Source organism: Leucoraja erinacea, chromosome 3 (genome assembly GCF_028641065.1).
Source record: "Leucoraja erinacea ecotype New England chromosome 3, Leri_hhj_1, whole genome shotgun sequence".
NCBI lineage: Eukaryota > Metazoa > Chordata > Chondrichthyes > Rajiformes > Rajidae > Leucoraja > Leucoraja erinaceus.
This window is the reverse complement of record NC_073379.1, coordinates 105,399,670-105,424,689: the sequence shown is the minus strand read 5'-3', so window position 1 is coordinate 105,424,689 and position 25,020 is coordinate 105,399,670. Positions and strand designations below refer to the sequence as shown.

At 43.7% G+C, this 25,020-nt stretch overlaps 1 protein-coding gene across 1 annotated transcript in view; it reads left to right on the top strand.

Moving 5' to 3' along the window:
- The window catches only part of LOC129695907 (adhesion G-protein coupled receptor V1-like), a 491,758-nt gene that overhangs the window by 198,643 nt on the left and 268,095 nt on the right, over positions 1-25,020 (top strand). Inside the window, exons 54-58 of the mRNA XM_055633356.1 lie at positions 1,635-1,890; positions 3,976-4,178; positions 8,430-8,606; positions 11,966-12,142; positions 12,320-12,499. Coding sequence (XP_055489331.1) covers positions 1,635-1,890; positions 3,976-4,178; positions 8,430-8,606; positions 11,966-12,142; positions 12,320-12,499 — 993 coding nt within the window. The remainder of the gene's footprint in view (positions 1-1,634; positions 1,891-3,975; positions 4,179-8,429; positions 8,607-11,965; positions 12,143-12,319; positions 12,500-25,020) is intronic.

The following is a 25,020-nucleotide window of genomic DNA, read 5'->3' as shown; positions in this document are numbered from 1 at the left end:
GGGTTGGGACCTTTGCTGTTTATTGTACACTAGACCATGACAGGGGTGAGCTGTATTGTCCAAGACGCTCTGCAGTTTGAGGAGCAACCTCCCCTCCAAGACCATTTCCCATGGCTCCAACTCCATATTAAGCTCCGTATCCAATTGCTGTATCCTAAATCTGTCTTTCCATTATTACTCCATGCTTTATTACGCCATGGATTTGTAGTAATATGCTTTTGGATTGTTGCTTCTAAATACCTCTTCAGCACTTGTATTCGACTAACTTGCCTGTAATTGTCTGCTTTATCTTTCTCCTCCTTGAACATGATTGAACCATTTCCAATACTGCAGCCTTCTGGCACATCTCTTGTACTGAGGGAGGGTTAGAATATTCCTTTTGTAATCATGGCTATACTCCATTTTTAAAACATGCAGTCGTAGAAAACACTTTGGAAAGTGTCTGACTGGAATCATTTATTGTCATCACTAGAAAGCTCAAACAACCTTGTCTGAAGAAGGGTGTCGACCGGAAACATCATCCGTTCATTCTCTCCAGAGATGCTGCCCGGCCCGCTGAGTTGCCCCAGCTTTTTGTGTCTATCTTCGGTTTAAACCAACATCTGCAGTTCCTTCCTATATAACCTTGTGTTATTTGTTGGCTGCATGAATGAGTTAAACTAAACTGATCTTCGATGACCCTCCTAAAGTCGAGCTTGGTTCTGGATAACTGAGAATTCAAAGTGCTTCCAAGCATTATGTATTTTTGCATCATATCCACCATGAACATTCTGCCAGAGTAAATAATCATCTCTGCCTTGACAGCTAAATTTGCATACAAGACTCAGTCATGACCATATCAGCACATTCCACAGACTTGCTCTTGGATTTGTGCTAAATCTGTCTTGCTATATTGAACATCTTTGACCTTAATTTACCTTTTCTTGCAGTGTACACAGTGTTTGCAGGACCCTTTGTGCCAGTTTCAATTCCTCTCCCATGTAGTGCTTGAGAATCTAAATATAATTGCATTGCATGCCATAATATTTATTTCATTTCTTTATCTTGTTTATTTTTGTGCATACTAATCACCATTGCTAATTATCATTCATTTTCCTGCAACGTTATCAGTATTTGGATTGCTATCCTTCTGCTTGAAATCACCTCCCCAAGCCACCGTCCCGCAAAATATGATGTTGTGTGCAAAGTTCCTTTTATCTCCTCTCTCCAGATTGTTTGTATTGATTATAAATAATATTAATTTAAATACTGGTCCACCAGCTTGTTTCCCTATTCATGACTCAAAGCAGTTCAATTTCCTATCTCAATTGTGAGTTCACTGATGTAATAAGAAATAACTTTTGCTGAAATGTTGCCCCTCCACTGGATTCTGACAAACCAAGTGAGATAAGATTTACTAATCCTCAATATATGGAATGCTCATTTCAGACGCAAGTGAGCAGAACGCAATCACACTGGAACTTACCCTGCTTTAATGACAACATTCCCTTACAAATTCTTGTCGACACAATTGTATATTTTTAAAATATGAGTTTGTGAACAGACCCAAAACAAAATATTGTAATAAATTAATAGCTTTTCAATTATTCTTCAAAAGGTTTTGCTTGTAATTAATAATTTGGCCAATTTTACAGTTTACTTTTATAGAGGGTCAAGCACTCGCATCAGTTTTTCTTGTGGTGCAAGCTGATGATATTCCCGAAGGAGCTGAGGTTGTAACTATAACACTTGTGAACGTCACCACCATGGGTGTGCAAGACCAAGCTAAAGGTGCAGTCATTGACACCAACAAGAAAATGGCCATCTTGACTGTTCTGCCCAATGACTCGCCTTACGGTGTGATCAGCTGGCACTTGGACTCAGCCAACATCTCTCTGCTGGAGCCTGAATGTAAGTTTTGTTTTGTGGCTGTTGGGGATTCATCACTTTGCTGCTTTCGTGACCCTTGTATCCTTGTTTATTTATAGCTATTGTGGTACAGTGGAAAGTTAATATCAGGGTTTTGACAAGAGTGCAAACGTTCACTTCTAACAAGCTGTGAGAAAAAAGTTTTGAAAAATAATAAAGCTACAGTCAATTTACCTGTTTCTGATGCTCTTCCATTATTTACAATACAATACAATATGGGTTGTATTCGTCACATTGCACATAAAGTGCAAGTGAAATGAATTTGTCAGCAGCGATACAATGATAAAGAACACATAATACCACAAACATCCACCACAGCATTCATCACTGTGGTGGAAGGCACAAAAATTGGCCAGTCCTCCTCCATTCCCCCCCCGTGGTCGGGACCAGAGTCCAGAGCCAGTCCATAGTCGGCTCTTCCCCATCGGAGACCGCGGCTTCAGGCTGGTGTAGGCCGCAGGCCGGCGGTCGAAGATTTAAAATTCGCGCCACAGCCAGAAGCACCGCAGACCGCAGGGCCGGCGGTCGAAGCTCCCCTCCAGGGGTGATGGTAAGTTCACGCCGGGCCCGTGGTAGAAGTTGGCCGCGGGCCGGCATTCGGAGCTTCTTCTTCCCCCCCCGGGTCCCCCACGAGGCAGACGCCGCGCCAGCCGCGCTTCAGGCTGCCGGCTGCCCCGGGCCAGCGAAACGGAGCGCTCCCCTCCGGTGAGCCCCAGCGAGGGCTCACCCGCTCCACGCCGAGAGTCCACGCTGCGCCCGCCGTTGAAGCCCCAGGCGCGTCTCCGGGAAAGGCCGCGCCAATCCTTGTTGTTAGGCCATGGGGGGGGGGGGGGCGACCTGAGAAAAAGGGGGAGGGGCGACTGATAAAAGTTTCCCCCTTACCCCCCCCCCCCCCCACACACAAGACAAACAAAGAAACATTAAAAACATACTTTAAAACATACTAAAAAAACAAAAAAAAAAAGTAGAAAAAAACAGACACGCTGCTGACAGGGCGCCAGTTGCAGCGTTTTTAAACATGAACATATTTTAACTGCTCAAACTTATCATTACTATGGATGTTGATAACGCAAATTTGTTTATTTGTCTGCATATAAAAAAATGTCAAAATGTTAATCCTCTTTGGAATTATTTCTCAAAATAATTATAGAAACATAAAAAACATGGAAAATAGTTGCAGGAGTAGGCTATTCGGCCCTTCGAGCCTGCACCGCCATTCAATATGATCATGACTGATCATCCAACTCAGTTTCCTGTACCTGCCTTCCCTCCATACCCCCTTATCCCTTTAGCCACAAGGGCCACATCTAACTCCCTCTTAAATATAACCAATGAACTGTCCTCAACCACCTTCTGTGGCAGAGAGTTCCAGAGATTCTCCACTCTCTGTGTGAAAAATGTTTTTCTCATCTCGGTCCTAAAGGATTTCCCCTTTATCCTTAAACTGTGACCCCTTGTCCTGGACTTCCCCAACATCGGGAACAATCTTCCTGCATCTAGCCTGTCCAACCCCTTAAGAATTTTGTAAGTTTCTATAAGATCCCCCCTCAATCTTCTAAATTCTAGCGAGTACAAGCCAAGTCTATCCAGTCTTTCTTCATATGGAAGTCCTGACATCCCAGGAATCAGTCTGGTGAACCTTCTCTGTACTCCCTCTATGGCAAGAATGTATTTCCTCAGATTAGAAGACCAAAACTGTACGCAATACTCCAGGTGTGGTCTCACCAAGACCCTGTACAACTGCAGTAGAATCTCCCTGCTCCTATACTCAAACCCTTTTGCTATGAATGCTAACATACCATTCGCTTTCTTCACTGCTTGTTGCATTATTAAATAGAGTAGCATTTCAAATTTTAATCCCCAAAAATTATGTATTGTAATACAGGTGTTTAGATGTAATTTGTTGTGTGAGTGGTTGTTAGCTAACTCTCAGTTCATTTTGCAAGAGGTTTGTTATTGCTGTCGAATATCTTTTCATATAAAGCCAAAATGTGTTTTAGTAACTTTATAATGTTAAAATACTCACAAATATAAGGGTTACTTTAAACTGTTTTTATCTTTTTGCAGTTGATTCAACAGATGTCACTTTAACAATAGTCCGTGAACAAGGATTTGTGGGTGATGTTATTGTCCAGTACAGGACTCAACCAAATGTTTTCCTTCCACCTATTAATCGAGCAACTGAAAACCAAGACTACAACAGTAGCCACGGCGCTGTAATATTAAAGGAGGGTAGCACGCAGGCATTGATTAGATTTACGATATTTCCTGTAAGTCTTGTGGGGCACATGGATTATTATTTTTTTGTTCTAAAGTATTAACAATCATGATCAATATCTGAATGTCAAAGAGTGCAAACCTTCATGTACACAGTGCATGAGATCGGTGAGATTTTAACTTGCCCAAGCTCTAACTTATGCTTAAAGCCAAATGGATAATGTCACAATGGCGGGCAGGAGTTTATCCCTTTTATTCACATGTTTTAAAGTATTAACAATCATTTGCTGTTTCTCATGATCAATAACGGCGAATAGTTCTGCAGTTTGAAATATGGCAGAGCTGTTGTATGTTTCTAATGATTCCTTGCATCAATTTATCAACCCCATCGGGATGTGTTTGTTGCTATTCCTTTGGATGGCAGGGAAGTACTTTTAACCGGAGATGAAATCAAATCTGAATGTCAAAGAGTGCAAACCTTCATGTACACTGCATGAGATCGGTGAGATTTTAACTTGCCCAAGCTCTAACTTAAGCTTAAAGCCAAATGGATAACGTCACATTGGTGAGCAGGAGTTTATCCCTTTTATTCATATGATAGATTCTTAATGACACTAGTGACAGTCCCTGAGAAAAAAGTGTCGTCATCTTTTGGAACCATTGTGATGGAAGGGTATCCAGATTGCTGTTGGATAGGATTTCATTGCATAGAATGTTGTTAGTAGTGGGGCAGAAGCTATAATACTCCCCCAAGACCATAGTCCAAGATGGCGGCGCTGGCTTAACAGCTGCGGCCCACCTGCAGTCCTTCTGTTTTTTTTCTTTCGTTTTGTTCCTTGTCATGTTTTAGTTAATTTTGTTTTATTAAGTTGAGTATGTGTGTGGGTGGGGGTGGGAGAAACAATGCTTTGGCCTCTTCCTTCGGGGGATGCGACTTTTTCTTCGGTTGTATCCCCCATCTCCATCTGCGCCGAGGCCTAATGGCGGAGCTGGCGGCAACGGAGCTGTAGCTGCGGCAGCAGTGGCGGAGACCTGACTCGGCCCTGGAGCTGTGGTGGCAGCAGCAGCAGCGGAGACCCGACTCGGCCCTGGAGTTGTGGTGGCAGCAGCAGCAGCAGCGGAGACCCGACTCGGCCCTGGAGCTGTAGCGGCAGCACCAGCAGCAGTGAAGACCCGACTCGGCCTCTGAGCTGTGGCGGCGGCAGCGACCACCCGCGGAGTTTGAACCGTCGCCTCGGCGCAGAGGGAGAACAAAGAGGGAAGAGCCAGAGACTTTAAGATTTTGCCTTCCACCACAGTGAGGAGGTGTTTGGTGAACTCACTGTGGTGGATGTTACATTTGTGTTGACTATGTGTTTTGTCATTTTTTTTAATTATATGTATGACTGCAGGGAAACAGAATTTCGTTCTAATGACAATAAACAAATCTAATCTAATCTAATCTAAAGTCATTGCTATTTGCTATTTGCTGTTCGTCATTCTGGCCCAGTGAGTTGGTGAAGGAATGAAGACAGTGTTATCAGTATAGCATAGCAATAAATGGAATGGTGAGTGACCGAGGGGGTAGGTTACTGAGCTGAAGATGATAAAGGGGAGGGTTAACCTGTTTAGAGAAGGAAGGAAACCTCATGGCAGAAAGCAAAAGAAGGTGTGCAGGGGCAAGAGGTGTAAGGTTTGGAGGAAAGGTTTATGAAGGAAAAATTGGGAGAGTGTTTGGGGCATGAGTTTGGGGAGGTGACACTGAAAGTGGGGAGATTCAACAACAGGGATGTGTTGAGGGTGAAGTGATCAAGAGGAAGAGCGAGGCCCCTTCCACCCCTGCAACGGACTGTTCCAGCTGCTACGGTCAGGCAAACGCCTCCGTTGCCATGCTGTGACAACGGAGAGGATGAGAAGGAGTTTCTTCCCAATTAGGACTGTAAACACCAGGGACTAACTTTACTGAACCAATTTACTGTTGTGTGGTGTCTTTTTAAAATGGCTGTTTTTTTTCCATTTTTTCCCTCCCACAAATATGTAATATGTGAATATGTGATTTCTGTTCCATTCTGCTTGTAGTTTGTTTGTTTGTCTTTTTGCACAATTCGCGAGCATTACCACTTTTCATTTCACTGCACATCGCGTATGTGTATGTGACGAATAAACTCGACTTGAAAGTGTGTACCTGTTAGTGTTGGGGAGAGGAGGAAGAGGTTAGTGAGGTCATCCATACCTGAACCCATCCTTGTGGATATTTGTGAGAATGAATGTCCATGCTGCTGGGCCAGATCTCCATTCATTTAGACCATCCTGTCGCAGGTCAAAACCTCACTCAGTCAAGTCCTTTGGTAGCTGATGTGTATCGGCTGCCCACAAAAGAATTAAAGCTCAATACGAAGTTAGTCCTTCGTATGGAGTTGGCACTTGGAATGCCAGGACCATCATGGACAGTCCCAGGAGTGACAAAACTGAATGCCGCTTTAGATACAAAAAGCTGGAGTAACTCAGTGGAATGGGAGCAGGAATAGGTGACGTTTCGGGTCGAGACCCTTCTTTCGACTTTGCTTTGCTGTCCTGTATCTGGGAACTCGGGTGCTTCGAAGTTGGGAAGGATTTTATTTTCTCTTTGAAGGTTTTTGTGACTCTCTGGAATTGACAGGTCCAGAGAACGGTGGAATTGGAGCCATTCTAGGCTGAGATTAATGGATATTTGAATATGAGGGTACGTATGGTGAGAGACGAAGGCAGTAGTAGTGAGATCACGAGATCAGACATTGTTTTTTGAATGTTGCAGCAGACATGAGGACCTAGTGCCCTACTGCTGCTCCTGTTCATCACGTTTGACTGGTTTTATGAAATAATATACACAAGAAACTGCAGATACTGAAATCTTGAGCAAAGGACACAAAGTGCCAGAGTAACTCAGCGGGCATGCAGCATCGTTGCATTTCGTTGTCTCTGTACTGTACACTGACAATGACAATTAAAATTGAATCTGAATCTGATCACTGGGGAAGGTCGATAGGTGACGTTCTGGATCCAGACCCTTCTTCAGAGAGTTTTCATGAAGTGATCCTCTTTGCAGCTTATCACCACGGCAATCCTGGCCTCGCCCTTTCAGATACATTCCCTTTGTCTTTTCAATGCAGTTTGCCCAACCTTCACTTGCTCATTTCCTCCCCATCCCAATTCTATGAAGGGTCTTTGACCTGAAGCATCAACTCCTCTTCTCCGTACACAGATACAGCCTGGCCTGTTAAATGTTTCCAGTGTGGCGGCTCCCAAGTGTCGGGCCATCTCCACTATCAAGCCCCTCGGCACGGGAACGGACGAGTCCAGGGGCGGGCGGCCCTTAGCTCGAGGGATAAAGGGCAGGGGTTTAGGTGCCATCTTTCTCTTGCAGACTCATCTGGTCAGGAGAAGGACAGCGATTAAAAATACCTCCCAAAACGCCTGGCTCCTCGCCATCTTGTCGGGATTATCGTCGCACTACACCAGCATTTTTCTGCTTTTATTTCAGAATTCCAGCATCTGGATCAAAGAATTAGATCAGCATTCCAAAGCAAGTTCCTGATCGAAGGGCGACTTAAGTTTATTATTTTTAATGTTAGTGTTACACTGTTGACCCTGATGATTCTCTAAAGTAGAAACCACCACAAGCAAGCAGGCCGCTGATATTGAGGCAATCAACAAAGTATTGGAGGAACAGATTGGGTCAGGCAGCATCTGTGGAGATGGTCAATGTTTCGTGTTAAGACCCTGCATCAGTTTAGTTTAGAGATATAGCGCAGAAATAGGCCCTTCGGCCCACCGGGTCCGTGCCGACCAGCAATCCCCGCATATTAATACTATCCTACACACACTAGGGACAATTTTTACTTTCTCCAAGCCAATTTACCTCCAAACCTGTATGTCTTTGGAGTGTGGAAGGAAACCGAAGATCTCGGAGAAAAGCTACACAGGTCACGGGGAGAACATACAAACTACATACAGACGGCACCCAAAGTCAGGATCGAACCCAGGTGCTGTAATTCAGCAACTCTACTGCTGCACCACCGTGTCACTGCTTTCAGGGCTATCTCAACCTGAAAGGTCGCCCATCCCTTTGGCTCCACAGATGCTGCCCGACCTGTTGAGTTCCTCCAGCCGTTTGATTCCTGCTAAATATTCCAGCGTCTGTATTTTCTTATGTATCCAGGAAGTAGCTGATAATATTTTTGTTTCATTTTCGCTAACTTGTACTTTTACTAAAGCTCCAATTGTGTTGACTTTTAATTAATGGTTTATTGGAATCTTATTAAAATGTGTTTTTCTTCATATTAAAGGACAACATTCCCGAATTATATGAAAGCTTCCTGGTTAATATCACCAGTGTGGAACTGATTGATGCCTCACTTGTTGGAGGAAAGCCCAGAGTAAAGCATTTGGAAATGGAGCTTGCAGAAATAACAATAGAAGAGAATGATGACCCCAGAGGAATCATTCAGTTCAACATATCAAGGGTAAACGCGAGTATAATGACGCGACCCCTGAGCATCATTTTTTACACAGAGAGTGGTGAATCTGTGGAACTCTCTGCCACAGAAGGTAGTTGAGGCCAGTTTAACCATATAACCATATAACAATTACAGCACGGAAACAGGCCATCTCGGCCCTACAAGTCCGTGCCGAACAATTTTTTTTCCCTTAGTCCCACCTGCCTGCACTCATACCATAACCCTCCATTCCCTTCTCATCCATATGCCTATCCAATTTATTTTTAAATGATACCAATGAACCTGCCTCCACCACTTCCACTGGAAGCTCATTCCACACCGCTACCACTCTCTGAGTAAAGAAGTTCCCCCTCATATTACCCCTAAACTTCTGTCCCTTAATTCTGAAGTCATGTCCTCTTGTTTGAATCTTCCCTATTCTCAAAGGGAAAAGCTTGTCCACATCAACTCTGTCTATCCCTCTCATCATTTTAAAGACCTCTATCAAGTCCCCCCTTAACCTTCTGCGCTCCAGAGAATAAAGACCTAACTTATTCAACCTATCTCTGTAACTTAGTTGTTGAAACCCAGGCAACATTCTAGTAAATCTCCTCTGTACTCTCTCTATAGTTTATTGGCTATATTTAAGAGGGAGTTAAATGTGGCCCTTGTGGCTAAAGGGATCAGGGGGTATGGAGAGAAGGCAGGGATGGGATACTGAGTTGGATGATCAGCCATGATAATATCAAATGGCGGTGCAGGCTCGAAGGGCCGAATGGCCTACTCCTGCACCAATTTTCTATGTTTCTATGTTTCTATGTATAATTTGTTACATAATGTATAGATTAGGTCAGTGGTTCCCAACCTTTTTTAGCTCTTGGCCCCCTTGGGATCTTTTAATTTTTCTGTGCCCCCCCCCGACATTATTAGCGGAAAAAAAGCACTTCAATATTATAATACCTTCTATAAAAATATCATTTATTAATTGCACATATATTCTCTTTTATCCTATTCCACAAACATCAAAAATATTTTGTGGGATCAATAACACAGCCATTTATAATCATACATTAAAAATATATTTTAACTACATAGATTTAAATGTATTAGAACTGAAATTTAGGAGGCAACAGGGTGGTAGCTCTGTGGCCCCCTTTATTGAACCTGTGGCCCCCTAAATCCCAAAACATTTCTGTGCCCCCCCCCCGTAAATTTACCATGACCCCAGGTTGGGAATCACTGGATTAGGTGATGGTTGATCATTGAAATGCTTCCCTTCAAGTTGCCAAAGATTCTATGAGCTTTTTGCTTTAATTATACGCCTTTGTAATTGTTTGAGCTTAATTTTAGTTTTGCTGTTTCCTGTTTCTTTCACCTGCCATGTTTATGGATGAAATATATGTGGGCATCGCTTTGAACTGCATGGTTAACCATGTTGCTTCTGATGCAACTATGTACGGCTTTCCCCTTATTGTCATCTCAGGAAACCCAACTGCCATTTCCTTAACCATCTGCCTGTCAAAGCTTGCAATCCTCACACACTGACCTGCCAGAGAAACATAGAAACATAGAAAATAGGTGCAGGAGGAGGTCATTCGGCCCTTCAAGCCAACACCGCCATTCATTGTGATCATGGCTGATCGTCCCGTATCAATAACCCGTGCCTGCCTTCACCCCATATCCCTTGACTCCACTAGCCCCTAGAGCTCTATCTAACTCTCTCTTAAATCCATCCAGTGATTTGGCCTCCACTGCCCTCTGTGGCAGGGAATTCCACAAATTCACAACTCTCTGGGTGAAAAAGTTTTTTCTCACCTCAGTCTTCAAGATGGCGGTGTTGCCTTGGCAGCTGCGGCTCGCCTGCAGTCTGTCTGTTTTTTCTTTCTTTTTTGTGTTGTTCTTTTGTCCTGTTAGTTGATTTTTGGTTTAATATGTTGTGTATTTGGGGGGGGGGGACACGTTTTTGGTCCCTTTCTTCGGGGGATGCGACTTCTTTTGTCATATCCCCCCGTCTCCGCCTGCGCCGAGGCCTAATGGCGGAGCTGGCGGCCTCGGAGCTGGGCAGCGGCAGCGACAGCGGCGGCCTGGCCTCAGAGCGGGGACAGTGGCGACCAGAAATCGGAGCTGGGGCACGTTCCGGCGGCAGCGGCCACTCGACCCGACCGCGGGCCCAGTGGACGACAGCAGCGGCTGGGACAGCGGCAGCGGCCTCGACGCAGAGGGGGAATAAGAAGGGAAGAGACAAAGACTTAAGACTTTTGCCTTCCACCACAGTGAGGAGGTGCCTGGTGAACTTACTGTGGTGGATGTTAATTGTGTTTATTGTGTGTTTTGTCATTTTTACTATATGTAGGACTGCAAGGCAACTGAATTTCGTTCAGACCGCAAGGACTGAATGACAATAAAGGCTGCTTATTACTTGTAAATGACCTCCCCTTTATTCTAAGACTGTGGCCCCTGGTTCTGGACTCGCCCCAACATTGGGGAAAACATTCCTGCACCTAGCTTGTCCAGCCCTTTTATAATTTTATATGTTTCTATATGATCCTTCCCCTCATCCTTCTAAATTCCAGTGAATACAAGTTCCATGTCCTCCCCTCTAATAAAGGGGGGGATGCATTGGACATCTAAATGAAGAATTGTGCTATCCTGTTTCAAATTTGAACTCGAAACACAAATTATCAGACCGACTTTTTGAAGCTGCATTTAAAGCAGGAATCACTGGAGGCTGTTTCCAAACTACAAACCAGCGCTTTTGAAGAAATTCGCTGGATTAGAATGAGTAGGAAATTTGAAAATCTTTCTTAAGCCTCTGTAATTAATCACCACTGGCCCCAATCAGCTTTAAAAGTTCTAGCAGTATAATGAAGTGGACATTGCTGGTATATCGTATCTAATTTGGAGATTTAGATGGTATTTGAGAAACAATATTTTTATTCGTGGGTGGTTGAAATCTGTAACACATTGCACTAGAAGTAGTCTTTCAACGTTCAATAAATATTCAGATGAGCCTTTGATATGCATGGGCTGGAAGGCTACTGGCTAAGTGGCAGAAATTGGGATTAGAATAGGAAGTTTTGCTGATCAGTATGGACAAGTAGGCCATAAGAGGTTACCTGTACTTCCACACAATGTATCTCTGACACTATGACTGTAAGCATGGAATAGTTAGATCCACTTATTTGCATCATGGGCAATGGCTTGGTTAGCTATCGAAGTAAAAAGTATTTATAGTAAAGACACTTGCCTTTCATTAGAAATTTGACAGTATATGTGGAATAATGCAATAATACATTAACTTTATCAGGATTTGTACTGTAATGAAAGTGATGAATGACACCATATATAATAAATAATGTATATTAATGTCTCTTAAATATTGTTAGAGTAAAACTGTTGTCGCTTACGAGATGGCCCCTCCAGGAAACCTCCTGAGAGTACCAGTGATCCGCAGTGCTGGTACATTTGGAGAAGTAAACGTACTTTGGGAAGCACTGCTGGCAAGTGCAAGTTTCTCCGATTTCACCCCAGCCAATGGAAGTCTTGCCTTTGCCGATGGAACGGTAAGCTTCAATTTACCAGGGTGGAGTGGGTGGGGGGGGGGAGGGAGGGGGGGGAGGGGGGGGGGGGGTTACTGTATGTACAGAAAACATTGCATTGCATATCCTCATACTCTTTTTATTTGAAAATACACTAGTCCGAAACTTGGCCAACACAATTTTTAACATTTTGTTTCGTAGTCTTCTACAATTCTAGAAATCACTATTGTGGATGATAACCTGACGGAAATTCTGGAGACATTCAGTGTTGTACTGACTCAAGTGATGGGAGGTGCCAAAATAGGAGAAGACAATGTCGTTACCGTCAACATTCCAAATAATGACTCCCCTGTGGGAGTGTTTGGGTTTGAGGAGCGTTCTGTAAGTAGTCTTTTCCTCCTTAGTTATTTTAATATTCAAATACAGTTGTAATATTTGTGATATGGCTAAGGGAACCATTTAGGAAAATGATGTCCTTAACCATATTATAAACACAAACATTGGTGCAAGTGATTCTTTTTCCATTCATTAGTTTATGGGCGATGGATTTCGTGAACGTGCCCAACATTAGTTGCCCATGCCCGAATGCCTTGAGACGGTGATGGTGGGCAGCCGCCTTGAATTACTGTAGTTCCTATGTTCGTAACTGATAGGAGCAGAAATTGGCCATTCGGCCCATCATATCTACTCTGCCATTCAATCATGGCTGATCTGCCTCTCCCTCCTAACCCCATTCCCCTGCCTTCTCCTCATCGCACCTTACACCCGTACAAATCAAGAACCTATCTATCTCTGCCTTAAATACATCCAATGACTTGACCGCCACAGCCTTCTGTGGCAATGAACTCCACAGATTCACCACCCTCTGATTAAATAAATTCCTCCTCATCTCCTTCCCAAAGGAACATTCTTTAATTCTGAGGCTATGACCCCAAGACTCTCCCATTAGTGAAAATTTCCACTCCCCATTCACTCTATCTAAGCTTTTCACTAATGTCCCATTAACGCTGATGACTGTAGATGGTGGTTATAGACAAAAGGACATCAGGTGCAGGAGTAAATCACAGTGTCAGGACCTCTGAAGACATGAATAGGTGACATCAGAATCCTCCCTAAGACTGATTCAGTCGGCTGAGTTACTCCAGTACTTTGTGTCATCTATCTATATTACTAAAAGTAAGATCTTGACCGCTTTTGGCTCGCTGTGCTGTGATTTCCTAGAGAACGCCACCACCTACAGCCGTCATTTTTGGCCACCTCGCTCAGAGCTCCCCTCCGCCTGCCCGGACTGGAGGATTTTTCCCATCGATGAAAGCTCAGAGATATATTAATGTTTAAAAAAATGTTGCCATTCTCTCTGCTGCCCCGCTGGCGGCAGGGGAGAGGGACTATAAAACCCAGAAGTGGTGTGCCTCACTCAGTCTCTGCAAGATGGAGGAAGCGAGAGGGTCACGTCTCTCTGAGCTCTGAATAACACTGAACACATGTCTACTCAACTGTGAGTGCCCTTAATGTGGTTTGAAAATGAAATTATGGTTGGTTTGAAATAAAAAGACAGTAGAAATGGTTGTCTGGGGTTCTTTTGGGTTGAAGTAAAAAGGTAGTGCAAATGGTTGTTTGAGGGGGGGGGGGTGGGTTTTGGGTTGAAGTAAAAAGGCTGCCGCTTCCAAGATGGTGAATGTCGGAGACTTGGGGGTGGGAGGGGGGGAGAGAAGGAGGAGGTGGCGGAGATGGTGGGGGGGGGGGGGGGGGGAGGAAGGGGTGGGTGGGTGGGGGGGTAGAGGCCATCTGGACAGAAGCAGGCGGTAGTGGTCGAGCAGGGAGCGGATAAAGCCACTGCTGACAGCAAGAAACATCAGCTGATGAGAGGGGCTAACTGGTGCAGCTCTGGAGTCGGAAGTGGGGTTGGAAGCTGGAGCCAGGGATGAGTTGGGAGGTCATTCCATTCACATTCAGTTTAAAATACCATCTGTGGCTGCTCAGGGAATTTCAACTGAGCTCTTGTAATTTTGTCCAGCTTATAGGTGGGGGTGGGGGGGAGAGATGATCAGTTGCTAGAAAATCGGTGCTCAACCTGTATGCATCTGCCATCTACAGTAGTTACCCACTTATTCCAAATCCCATGGAAGAATCAATCAATCAATCAAAACGTTATTGTCATTTAGAAATACATCGATATATGCAATTATAAACAAAATTCCGTTGCATTTGGCTCCCCGTGCAACACAAAAATAAACAGAAGGATAAAATGGATAAAAAGATAGTGGATAAAATAGATAATAGTGGCGGCCCATTTACATGGCATTCAAGAGTCTGATGGCTCGTGGGAAGAAGCTGTTGCAAAACCTTGACGTTCTGCTCCTTATACTGCGATACCTTTTGCCGAGGTCAGCAGAGTGAACAGTCCATGATAGAGATGTGTGGGGTCCTTTATAATACTGCTGGCCTTAATAATAATAATAATAATAATAATAATAATAATAATAATAAATAATACTTTATTAATCCCCTTATTCAGGGGAAATTCAGATGTCCTTGCAGCACACTAATAAAAATACAACATAGCATTCAAGAAGTTTAACATTAAAACATAAAAGCATCCCCCCACAGTGGTTCCCACTGTGGGGGAAGGCACAAAGTCTTGCATAAACCTGTGTTTAGTTTATTGGATCCTGCTGATGGTTTCTAAGTGTCCCATCCTTGCAGTGTTCTGTTTTCTCTATCTCTTTGCTATTTAAAACTCTTTCTGATATTTGGTGAAGGGTCTTATCCTGAAATGTTAACTTTAATTTTCTTTCCACATATGCAGTCTGGTCTTCTGAGTGTCCCCAGCATTGTCTTACATTTTTTCAGATTTCCAATATCTTCAGTTATGTTTTGATTTTCAGTTATAACTAGACTAAGTGGGACCCATTTGGTCCCATGTTCACATGGGAGGGCTGGTCCCCCGACGCAATATTCCACTTCTCCACCAATTCCAATATTGGTGGCCAGTGGGGGGGGGGGGGGGGGGGGCTTTCGGGAGTGCTGGTATGGGTTCTTGGGGTGGCAGCTCAGTCCCTCAAGCCTGATCTGTATTTTTATTAGTGTGCTGCAAGGGCAGCTCACTCACGGCTGGTGGGCTGGCAGTTGACTCATGATTATTCCTTGAAATTCCATTTCAAGCAGGGTGCAAGGCCACCAAATTCAAATCCATGTTCCTACCATTTCAAGCAGGGTGCAAGGCCACCAAATTCAAGTGCAGTTTCATACCACTTCAAGCAGGATGCAAGGCCACCAAATTCAGTGCAGTTTTATTCCACTTCAAGCAGGGTGCAAGGCCACCAAATTCAGTGCAGTTTCATTCCACTTCAAGCAGGGTCCAAGGCCACCAAATTCAAATGCAGCTTCATACCATTTCATGCGGGGTGAAACCACCATAAAACCACACAAAACACCAAACTCACAGTTCAGTAGACCAAAAAGGAGGAGAGCAGCTGGATGTTGGGTCCAGTAGCATCTGTGCAGGGAAATTGAGTGCCAACCTTTCTGGTCAACCGATGTGCTGTGGAAAGTATCCTCTCCTATGGAATCCTGGTGTGGTTTGCTAGCTGTACTGTGGCTGAGAGGAGGGCGCTGCAGGGAATTATAAAAACTGCACACATCATTACAAACGCTCAACTACCCTCCTTGGATGATATATACAGGGCCCAATGCTTGCGCTGGGCCACAAATATCAAGCAGGACACATCCCACCCTGCCAACCACCTTTTCACTCTGCTAACCTCTGGGAGGCGATTCAGGTCTCTGAAGGCTCGCACCGGTAGACTAAAAATAGTTTCTACCCATGTGCGATAAAATAGTTTCATTCCAACAGAGAACACTGGGGAAGCAAAATGTAATTCCAAGAAATGCCGGCAAATTCATTTAAATTCTTTTTAAATACTTATGTATTATTTTACTAATAAGTGTACATGTGTGTCAATGGTTGTCGTGTTCGTATTTTTTTAACCGGAGGAGATGTAATGGAATTTTGTTGCACAGTATTGTGCAACGACAATAAACGTTTCATTCAAGACCCTTTATCTAGACAAAACTAGATGAAGGATCCCAACCTGAAACGTTGACTGTCCATTTCACCTGCACAGATGCTGCCCGACCCACTGAGTTCCTCCAACTGCTCCCTTTTTCTTTTGCTCTAGATTCCAGTATCTGTAGTCCCTTGTGCCTGCAAGTTTGAGCAAACGGTTCATTTAGTTGCTATATTTAGTTTTAATCTTGTGAGGTGGATTGACGGTTGCTTGTGCGATATGTTGGAGTATTTCTGTAGACTAGTGCATGTGCCTTTAACACAGTGACCTCACCACTACTAACCACTCCCCATATCACCAGTATAATTGTAACCTCCCCACCTCCAAATTGCTCTCTAGCTTCGGTCACAGACCACGGACAGCTAGGGCAGGAATGTGTATGAATAGTAATGTGTGTGTTTGATAATAAAATAGTAGTGAAGACTTAGTGTGTTTCCACTCGCCTTTACAATTTCAATTTCAGCTGGGCAGCCCAAACTGCCACAAAAGATCCATAATGCTGGCTGTCATTCTTACATTCCTGCATCACTTCTCCATTGGATTGTTCATAAAGTGACACATATGAAGAATTTTAAACAAGAACCAATTTTTAATTCACAAACCATACTGGAAAACATTAACTTCCATTCCGTCGCTGGAGCTAAGATTTGAACCTTGCTCTGATAGAAAAATCTTCTTACTCAGAACCACAGAAGGTTCATTAGTAATTTATGAGTATAAGATTACAATTCATTTCAGAGTAGAGATTAATCAATAATTCAAAGATACTCTCAAATCTTGCTATTGGCAGCATATCAGTTGCATTGTTCATGAATGTCAACGTAAGCGCCATATTTTTGCAAAAGGAAGCACTGATGGGCAATCAGTGGTAACTAATGAGGTTTAGGAGCTCAAATGGTAGAGAGGGAATGCTCCTGAGAATTATTGTGGATTGAAAGTGTAGAAAAATATAGGAAAGTAAAATTCAGGGCTGGAGATACCTAATCATATTTCATGCTAAACAGTTTTGATACCAATTATATATTTGCAGCATGTATATTCCACTTCTAGCATATCATTGCTTATGGATTTATAAAATGTATAATCAAATGACTAATGCGATATTAGAATTTTTCAGGAATTTCTTTCAATCTTCTTTGTCTGGTTTTGCATCTTGTTTCCCCTGTAATCACAGCCCTAACGATCAATAGCATATGATATATACAGCTGGAGGCTTATGCAGCTCATCCATATACAGTTATAGACCTCCATCAGTGTCAGTTCTATCTGATCATTCCAAGAATTTTGGCTCCGATGGCCATTATTTGGATTGAAAAGACATTTTATTGGCATTAAATTTACATTTCATTTTTTTGAAATCTGCAGCTCCTTGCTCCTTGTGATTTACTTTGAAAATATATCCCAAAACAGTTTTTGTTTAATGCATGGCATCTTGCATGCATCCAGGCAACATTTTAATTGCCCCTTTGCAGGCTGAAAAATTAATTTCCTTCCAAGTATTTATTTCCGAGTTTTCATTGGCAAGAACATGTTTTACATCATAATAGTCTGCTGCTGTACAGTGATGGGACATGTGATCAGCATTTAGATGACTATCTGTTAATACCCCAAATCTCATGCCTCTAAATTTTCTATATAGCTTTTTTAGACCATTTGCACTGTTTTTGTTTATTAATTTTAGAACAGAAAATGGTGGAATTATTCAGATCAGGTAGCATACATGGTGACAAAGACAATGTCTCCAGTGTAAACAAAAATCTATCGCAATCTTGATTATGTTTATGCAGAGGGCAAAAACGTATTGAATCTGATGATTGTTATTTGTCACCACCTCTGCAACCTTGCCTGTTCAGTATTCTAGCCGTTTTCGTTATTTCAGATTTCCAGCACATGCACTACTTCCAGCACATGCACTACTTTGCTTTCAAAGCATTGGTTATAAGAGTCTTATAATCCAACTAAAAATAAAGGACCCAACTCTGATAGATGTTACGGTTCATGTCTGGTAGGCAGTGCCCCAATAGGAAGATATATGTATTGTAGGATGTTGGTAAACCTTTCAGTTCTGAGTACAGGTTGGATCCCTTATTTGAGGAGAGAAATAATTATAAAGGAGGCAGTTCTGAGAAAGTTCACCCAGTTGATTTGTTGGGTGAAAGGGTTGATTTATGAAGAGTTGAGCAAGTTGGGTCTAGACTAGACAGTAGGCAATAGGTGCAGGAGTAGACCATTCGGCCCTTCGAGCCAGCACCACCATTCAATGTGATCATGGCTGATCATCCCCAATAACCCATTCCTGCCTTCTCCCCATATCCCCTGACTCCACTTTCTTTAAGAGCCCTATCTAGCTCTCTCTTGAAAGCATCCAGAGAACCGGCCTCCACTGCCCTCTGAGGCAGAGAATTCCACAGATTCACAACTCTCTGTGAGAAAAAGTGTTTCCTCGTCTCCGTTCCAAATGGCTTACCCCTTATTCTTAAACTTTGGCCCCTGGTTCTGGACTCCCCCAACATCGGGAACATGTTTCCTGCCACTAGCATGTCCAAACCTTTAACAATCTTATATGTTTCATTAAGATCCCCTCTCATCCTTCTAAACTCCAAAGTGTACAAGCCCAGCCGCTCCATTCTCTCACATTGGTATCACATTGAAAGACACAAGATTTTAAAGAGGAGTTGACAAGGTATATGCTGAGAGGATCTTTCCCCTCAGGAAAGAATTTAAAACTGAAATACAGGATCAACCATTTAAGCTGGAGTCCCAGCGTCCTGGAAACTTGACTTGTCCAGCTTCTTCCCAAACTCTACCATCATCATAAACCTTTTTTTGTATCCTTAGCAGGGCAACCAGAACTGTACACGGTACTCCAAATGTGATTACCAGATAGTGAAAGGCCTAGAGAGAAAGGATAAGATGGGGATGTTTCCGCTAGTGTGAAAGTCAAGGACCAGAGGGCATAGCTTCAGAATAAATTGATGTACACTCTAAAGGGAGATGAGGAGGAATTTCTTAATTCCGAGGGTGGTGAATCTTTGGAATTCAATGCCAAGTCATTAGATATTTTTAAGGCGGTGAGTGACAGATTCTTGATTAGCAAAGGTGTCAATGGTTATGTGTAAAAGGCAGGAGAAAGGGTGTTGAGAGAGAAAGATAGATCAGCCATAATTGAATGCCGTGTATACTTGATGTGCCGAATGGCCTAATTCTGCTCCGATGACTTGTTACCAAAGTCATACAGCGGTGGCGTGACACCCCAACTTCTGTACCTCAAACATTGCCTTCACCACAATGTCCACCTGTGTTGCCACTTTCAAAGAACTATGTGCCTGAGCCGCTATGTCATGCTATTCTACAGCAGTCCTCAGGGCCCCATGGTTTACTGTGCAGGTCTTGTTCTGGGTTGTCCTGCACAAAAATGTAATACCTCACATTTATCTGAATTAAACACCGCCTTCCATTCTTCATCTTCTCGGCCCAATTGATGAAGATCCTATTGTCATTATAGATAACTTTCTTAACTGGCCAATTTTATTATCCTACTCAAACTAATAAGTATGCTCCCTACACTCACATCCAGGACTTTAATATAAACTAGACCAAGTGGGACCCGTTGGGTCCCATCTTCTCAACGCGCGGTTGCGGGGAGGAGGGGGCGACCTGTAGTGTCACATGCACTCACTAACCCCTCCCCCCCCCCCCCATTGATATTATATTAATATTATAATTTATATTAATTAATTTTTAATTAAAAGAGAGACGGAAGGTACGCAGATGCTGGTTTACCAAAAAAAGACACAAGGTGTTGCAATTCAGTTGGTCATACAGCATCTCTGGACGACGTGGAGAAGTGACATTTTGGATTCTTCAGATTTATTTACTTAGTTAGGTTTAAATCCCACCGATGCCAGAGGGATTTGAACACCTCCCTCTGGTTCCCTGCACTATCAAGCACATAGTTTACTGATCAGGAGCATTGACCTGTGGAGTAAATCTGACAATTCCAATTTGGAAAATATCCAATGTTGAAATGTTGTAGTAAATTAGTGGCTTTGGCACAGAGTGACCATGGGGCACTTGGAATCCTCAGCGTCAAAGGTGGATGGTGCTGCAAGGTTTGTACTATAAGAGATCACTTCCCCATCTACTTGCTTCCATTCACATTCTGGAAACTGGTCTATGGTTTTCTTCAAACTGATTTCCCATTGTTTGTTTTAAAACCATGGCACAAATCCAAATCGAAGTCCGCAGACTAAATATATTAAACTTGGGAGCTTTGTCTAACAGCAGTCAGGTTCTGGAATCTTTACAAATGTAGTGTTGATGTCAAATTCTGGAAACTGGTCTATGGTTTATGCAGTTGTACAAGGCTCTGGTGAGACCATATCTAGAGTATTGTGTACAGTTTTGGTCTCCTAATTTGAGGAAGGACATCCTTGAGACAGTGCAGCGTAGGTTCACAAGATTGATCCCTGGGATGTCAGGACTGTCATATGAGGAAAGATTGAAAAGACTAGGCTTGTATTCACTGGAGTTTAGAAGGGTGAGGGGGAATCTTATAGGAACATATGAAATTATAAAAGGTCTGGACAAACTAGATGCAGGAAAAATGTTCCCAATGTTGGGCGAGTCCAGAACCAGGGGCCACAGTCTTAAAATAAAGGGGAGACCATTTAAGACTGAGGTGAGAAAAAGCCTTTTCACCCAGAGAGTTGTGAATTTAAGGAATTCCCTGCCACAGAGGGCAGTGGAGGACAAGTCACTGGATAGATTTAAGGGAGAGTTAGATAGAGCTCTAGGGGCTAGTGGAGTCAAGGTGTATGGGGAGAAGGCAGGCACGGGTTATTGATAGGGGACGATCAACCATGATCACAATGAATGCGCGGTGCTGGCTCGAAGGGCCGAATGGCCTCCTCCTGCACATATTTTCTTTGTTTTTATGTTTCTAAATGTGTTATAATGGAGCAGGTCAATGAATTAACTCCCCTTCCCATTCCAAAACTGACCTTTTTGGCCCGGGCCTGGTCTACTGTCAGTGTGAGGCCAAACGCAAATTGGAGGAACCGCACCTTTTATTTCTCTGGGGCAGCTTCCAACCCAGGATTTGAATGTTGATTTCTTTAATTTCAAGTAACGCTTTCATTCGCTCCTTTTCCCCCATCCCCCGCCCTATCCACTCACGCATAGCCCCCAACTGCACAAGCGTGGCTTGAGAGGGAGAATGTGAAAATGGGAAGGCTGTGGCCTAGCGTTTGGAAGAAGATAGGAATTCAGTAGATTGACAGAAAGCTGACACACCCTGGCCCACACAGACACAAGAACAAATAATAAAATAAAATAGAAGATGAGGAACAATAGAGGATCTAGCACTGATGCCTATAGTGCACCACTTGTTACACGACTCCAGTCTGAAAATTAACTCTCTACCATCACCCCCCGTTTTCAACTTTCAGGTAAATTTTGTATCCAATTGACTAGTTTACCCTGGATTCTATGTGAGCTAACTTTCCACACCAGCCCACCATGTTCTATCTTGTTGAAACCCCTGCTGATGTAGACTACATCGACCGCACTGCCTTCAACAATCTTCTTTAAAAAAACTTAAATAAGTTAATGAGACATTATTTTCCAGGCACAAAGCCATGCTGATTATCCCATATCAGTCTTTGCCTTTCCAAATGCTGGAAGATCCTGCCCCCTGGAATCCCCTTCCAAAATCTTGCCCATCACTGATATCAGTCTGAAGAAGGGTTTTGGCCTGAAACGTTGCCTATTTCCTTCGCTCCATAGATGCTGCTGCACCTGCTGAGTTTCTCCAGCAATTTTGTGTACCTTCGATCTTCCAGCATCTGCAGTTAACTTCTTGAACACTGATATCAGTTTCATCTTTCTCTAGTTTTCTAGTTTTTCCTTGTAGCTTTTCTTAAATAGAGCATAACAGTAGTCATCCTAAGGGCTTTGGGCATCTCTCCCATGGCTATCGATGAAACAAATGTCTCTGTCAAAATACTGTAATTACTTCTCTAGCTTCCCACCATGTCCTGGGGTAAACTTAAAGTCATAGCGAAATATAGCACAGAAATCGGCCCTTCAGCCTAACTCGTTCACGATGACCAAGATGCCCCATCTAAACTAGTTCCATTTGCCTGTGTTTAAGAGAGGGAACTGCAGATGCTGGAGAATCGAAGGTTACACAAAAAAGCTGGAGAAACTCAGCGGGTGCAGCAGCATCTATGGAGCGAAGGAGATAGGCAACGTTTCGGGCCGAAACCCTTCTTCAGACTGATCGGGGGCGGGGGTGGGTGGGGACAAGAAAGGGAAAAGGAGGAGTAGCCAGAAGGCTGGGGGATGGGAGGAGACAGCAGGGGGGCTAAGGAAGGGGAGGAGACAGCAAGGACTAACAAAATTGGGAGAATTCGATGTTCATGCCCCCGGGGTGCAGACTCCCCAAACGGAATATGAGGTGCTGTTCCTCCAATTAATGCTGTCTCTGCTGTCTCCTCCCATCCCCCAGCCTTCCGGCTACTCCTCCTTTTCCCTTTCTTGTCCCCGCCCACCCCCGCCCCCGATCAGTCTGAAGAAGGGTTTCGGCCCGAAACGTTGCCTATTTCCTTCGCTCCATAGATGCTGCTGCACCCGCTGAGTTTCTCCAGCTTTGTTGCGTAACCTCCATTTGCCTGTGTTTGGCACATATCCCTCTAAACCTTCAATCAGAAAACCTTTTAATCAGATCTGGAGGATTTATCTATTTTAATTGGACCACCAGCTCTTTTTCTCTAATGTGGGCTCTTTGTGAAATCATTTTTAACTTGCCTAAATTCCCGAGCATCCATATCTTTTTGTATGGAAAACACACACGAGAAATATAAATGTAATTCCAGGTCCATCCTCGGTGCCTCCAAGCATAAACCAGGGAGGTCTTACCTTCCACTACCTGCAACCTCCAGCAACCACCTACAACTAGCATCGCAACCGGCTACGACTAAAAAAATTACCGATTTTTTAAACGGCAACCTACCTTTAGTCGCGGCCGGTTTTGAATTTTTTAAAATAATCGCCGGAACATAGAAGAAGCGGAAACCACTTTCAACCATTAGGGAGACTGACAAAAACCTCCGGGAACCGCACGGAAACCTTGGGTGGGGCGCAAAGTCTCCAGAGGTTTCCTAAGTGGGACAGGGGTATTAGGGATAATCTTTTCACCCTACCAACTCTTTTGTCCTTAACACACTTACAGAAATGTATTTGGATCATCCTTTACCCTATTTTCCACAGCTATTTAACACCGCTTTATTTTTGTTCCCCGATTTCTCTCGTCTATCTCTTAAACCTCCTCTACTCAAGTCAAGTCAAGTCAAGTCAAGTTTATTTGTCACATACACATACGAGATGTGCAGTGAATTGAAAGTGGCGATGCTCGCGGACTTTTGTGCAAAAGACAAACAACCAAACAAATTATAAACACAATCATAACACACATATTCTTTTACATAATAAATAATAGAAGGAAAAACGTTCTGTAGAGTTAGTCCCTGGTGAGAAAGGCGTTTACAGTCCGAATTGCCTCTGGGAAGAAACTCCTTCTCAACCTCTCCGTTCTCACTGCATGGCAACGGAGGCGTTTGCCTGACCGTAGCGGCTGGAACAGTCCGTTGCAGGGGTGGAAGAGGTCTCTCATGATTTTGTTTGCTCTGGAGTTGAACCTCCTGTTGTATAGTTCCTGCAGGGGGGTGAGTGAAGTTCCCATAGTGCGTTCGGCCGAACACACTACTCTCTGCAGAGCCTTCTTGTCCTTGGCAGAGCAATTCCCGAACCAGATGGTAATGTTCCCGGACAAGATGCTTTCCACCGCCGCTGCGTAGAAGCACTGTAGGATCCTCGGAGACACTCTGAATTTCCTCAATTGCCTGAGGTGGTAAAGGCGCTGCCTTGCCTTACTCACCAGTGCTGAGGCGTGTGATGACCATGTCATATCCTCAGAGATGCGGACTCCCAGATATTTAAATCAGTTCACCCTATCCACAGGATCCCCATTTATACTCAATGGAGTGTACGTCCTCGGATGATGTGCCCTCCTAAAGTCCACGATCAGCTCCTTCGTTTTTTTGATGTTCAAGAGGAGGCTGTTCTCCTGGCACCAGTGTGCTAGATCAGCCACCTCCTCCCGGTAGGCCTTCTCATTGTTGTCTGAGATTAGGCCCACCACCACAGTGTCGAAGGTTTCACTTGACCTTTACCCGACACATGTCTCCTTCTATATGATCCGAGAGAGCCACAATATCTCTTGTCACCCAAACCTGAGGGAAAGCGATTCTTAGAGGATGATGAATATTTAGAATTTTCTCCAGCAGACATCAGCAGATACTGAAATATTGAAGCCTGGGAAGCAGGCAGGAAAATGGCGAAGAAGGCTTGAAGGGTCATACAGCTTATTCCTGCATCAATTTCATATTTGCCCATGTATTTCTCCATGTATTATCTAATCTTGATCAGTGTTTGAGCTTTTCTTCACTCCATGTACAATGGCATGATTGCAACTGTTTTATTTATGTCAATGGTTAAATCAATGAATTTGCATATCCAAGCTCAAGAAGGGCCTGGATTCACTGAGGTCAGGTTTTAACCTTTTAAGGGCCTGTCCCACTTGCTTGCGACTGCATGTGTTTGGCCCGACCAAACTGAAGCAGAGTTCGTGCTAAGTTCGTGCTAAGTTTGCGGGCGGTGACGGCATTGCGCAACGCCACATGCTAGGCGTACGCCGTCAAGACACTGCGTAAGATGTCAAGACGCTGCGCACGACCTCAATGCACCTGCGGGCCAACAGGCCATTGGCGC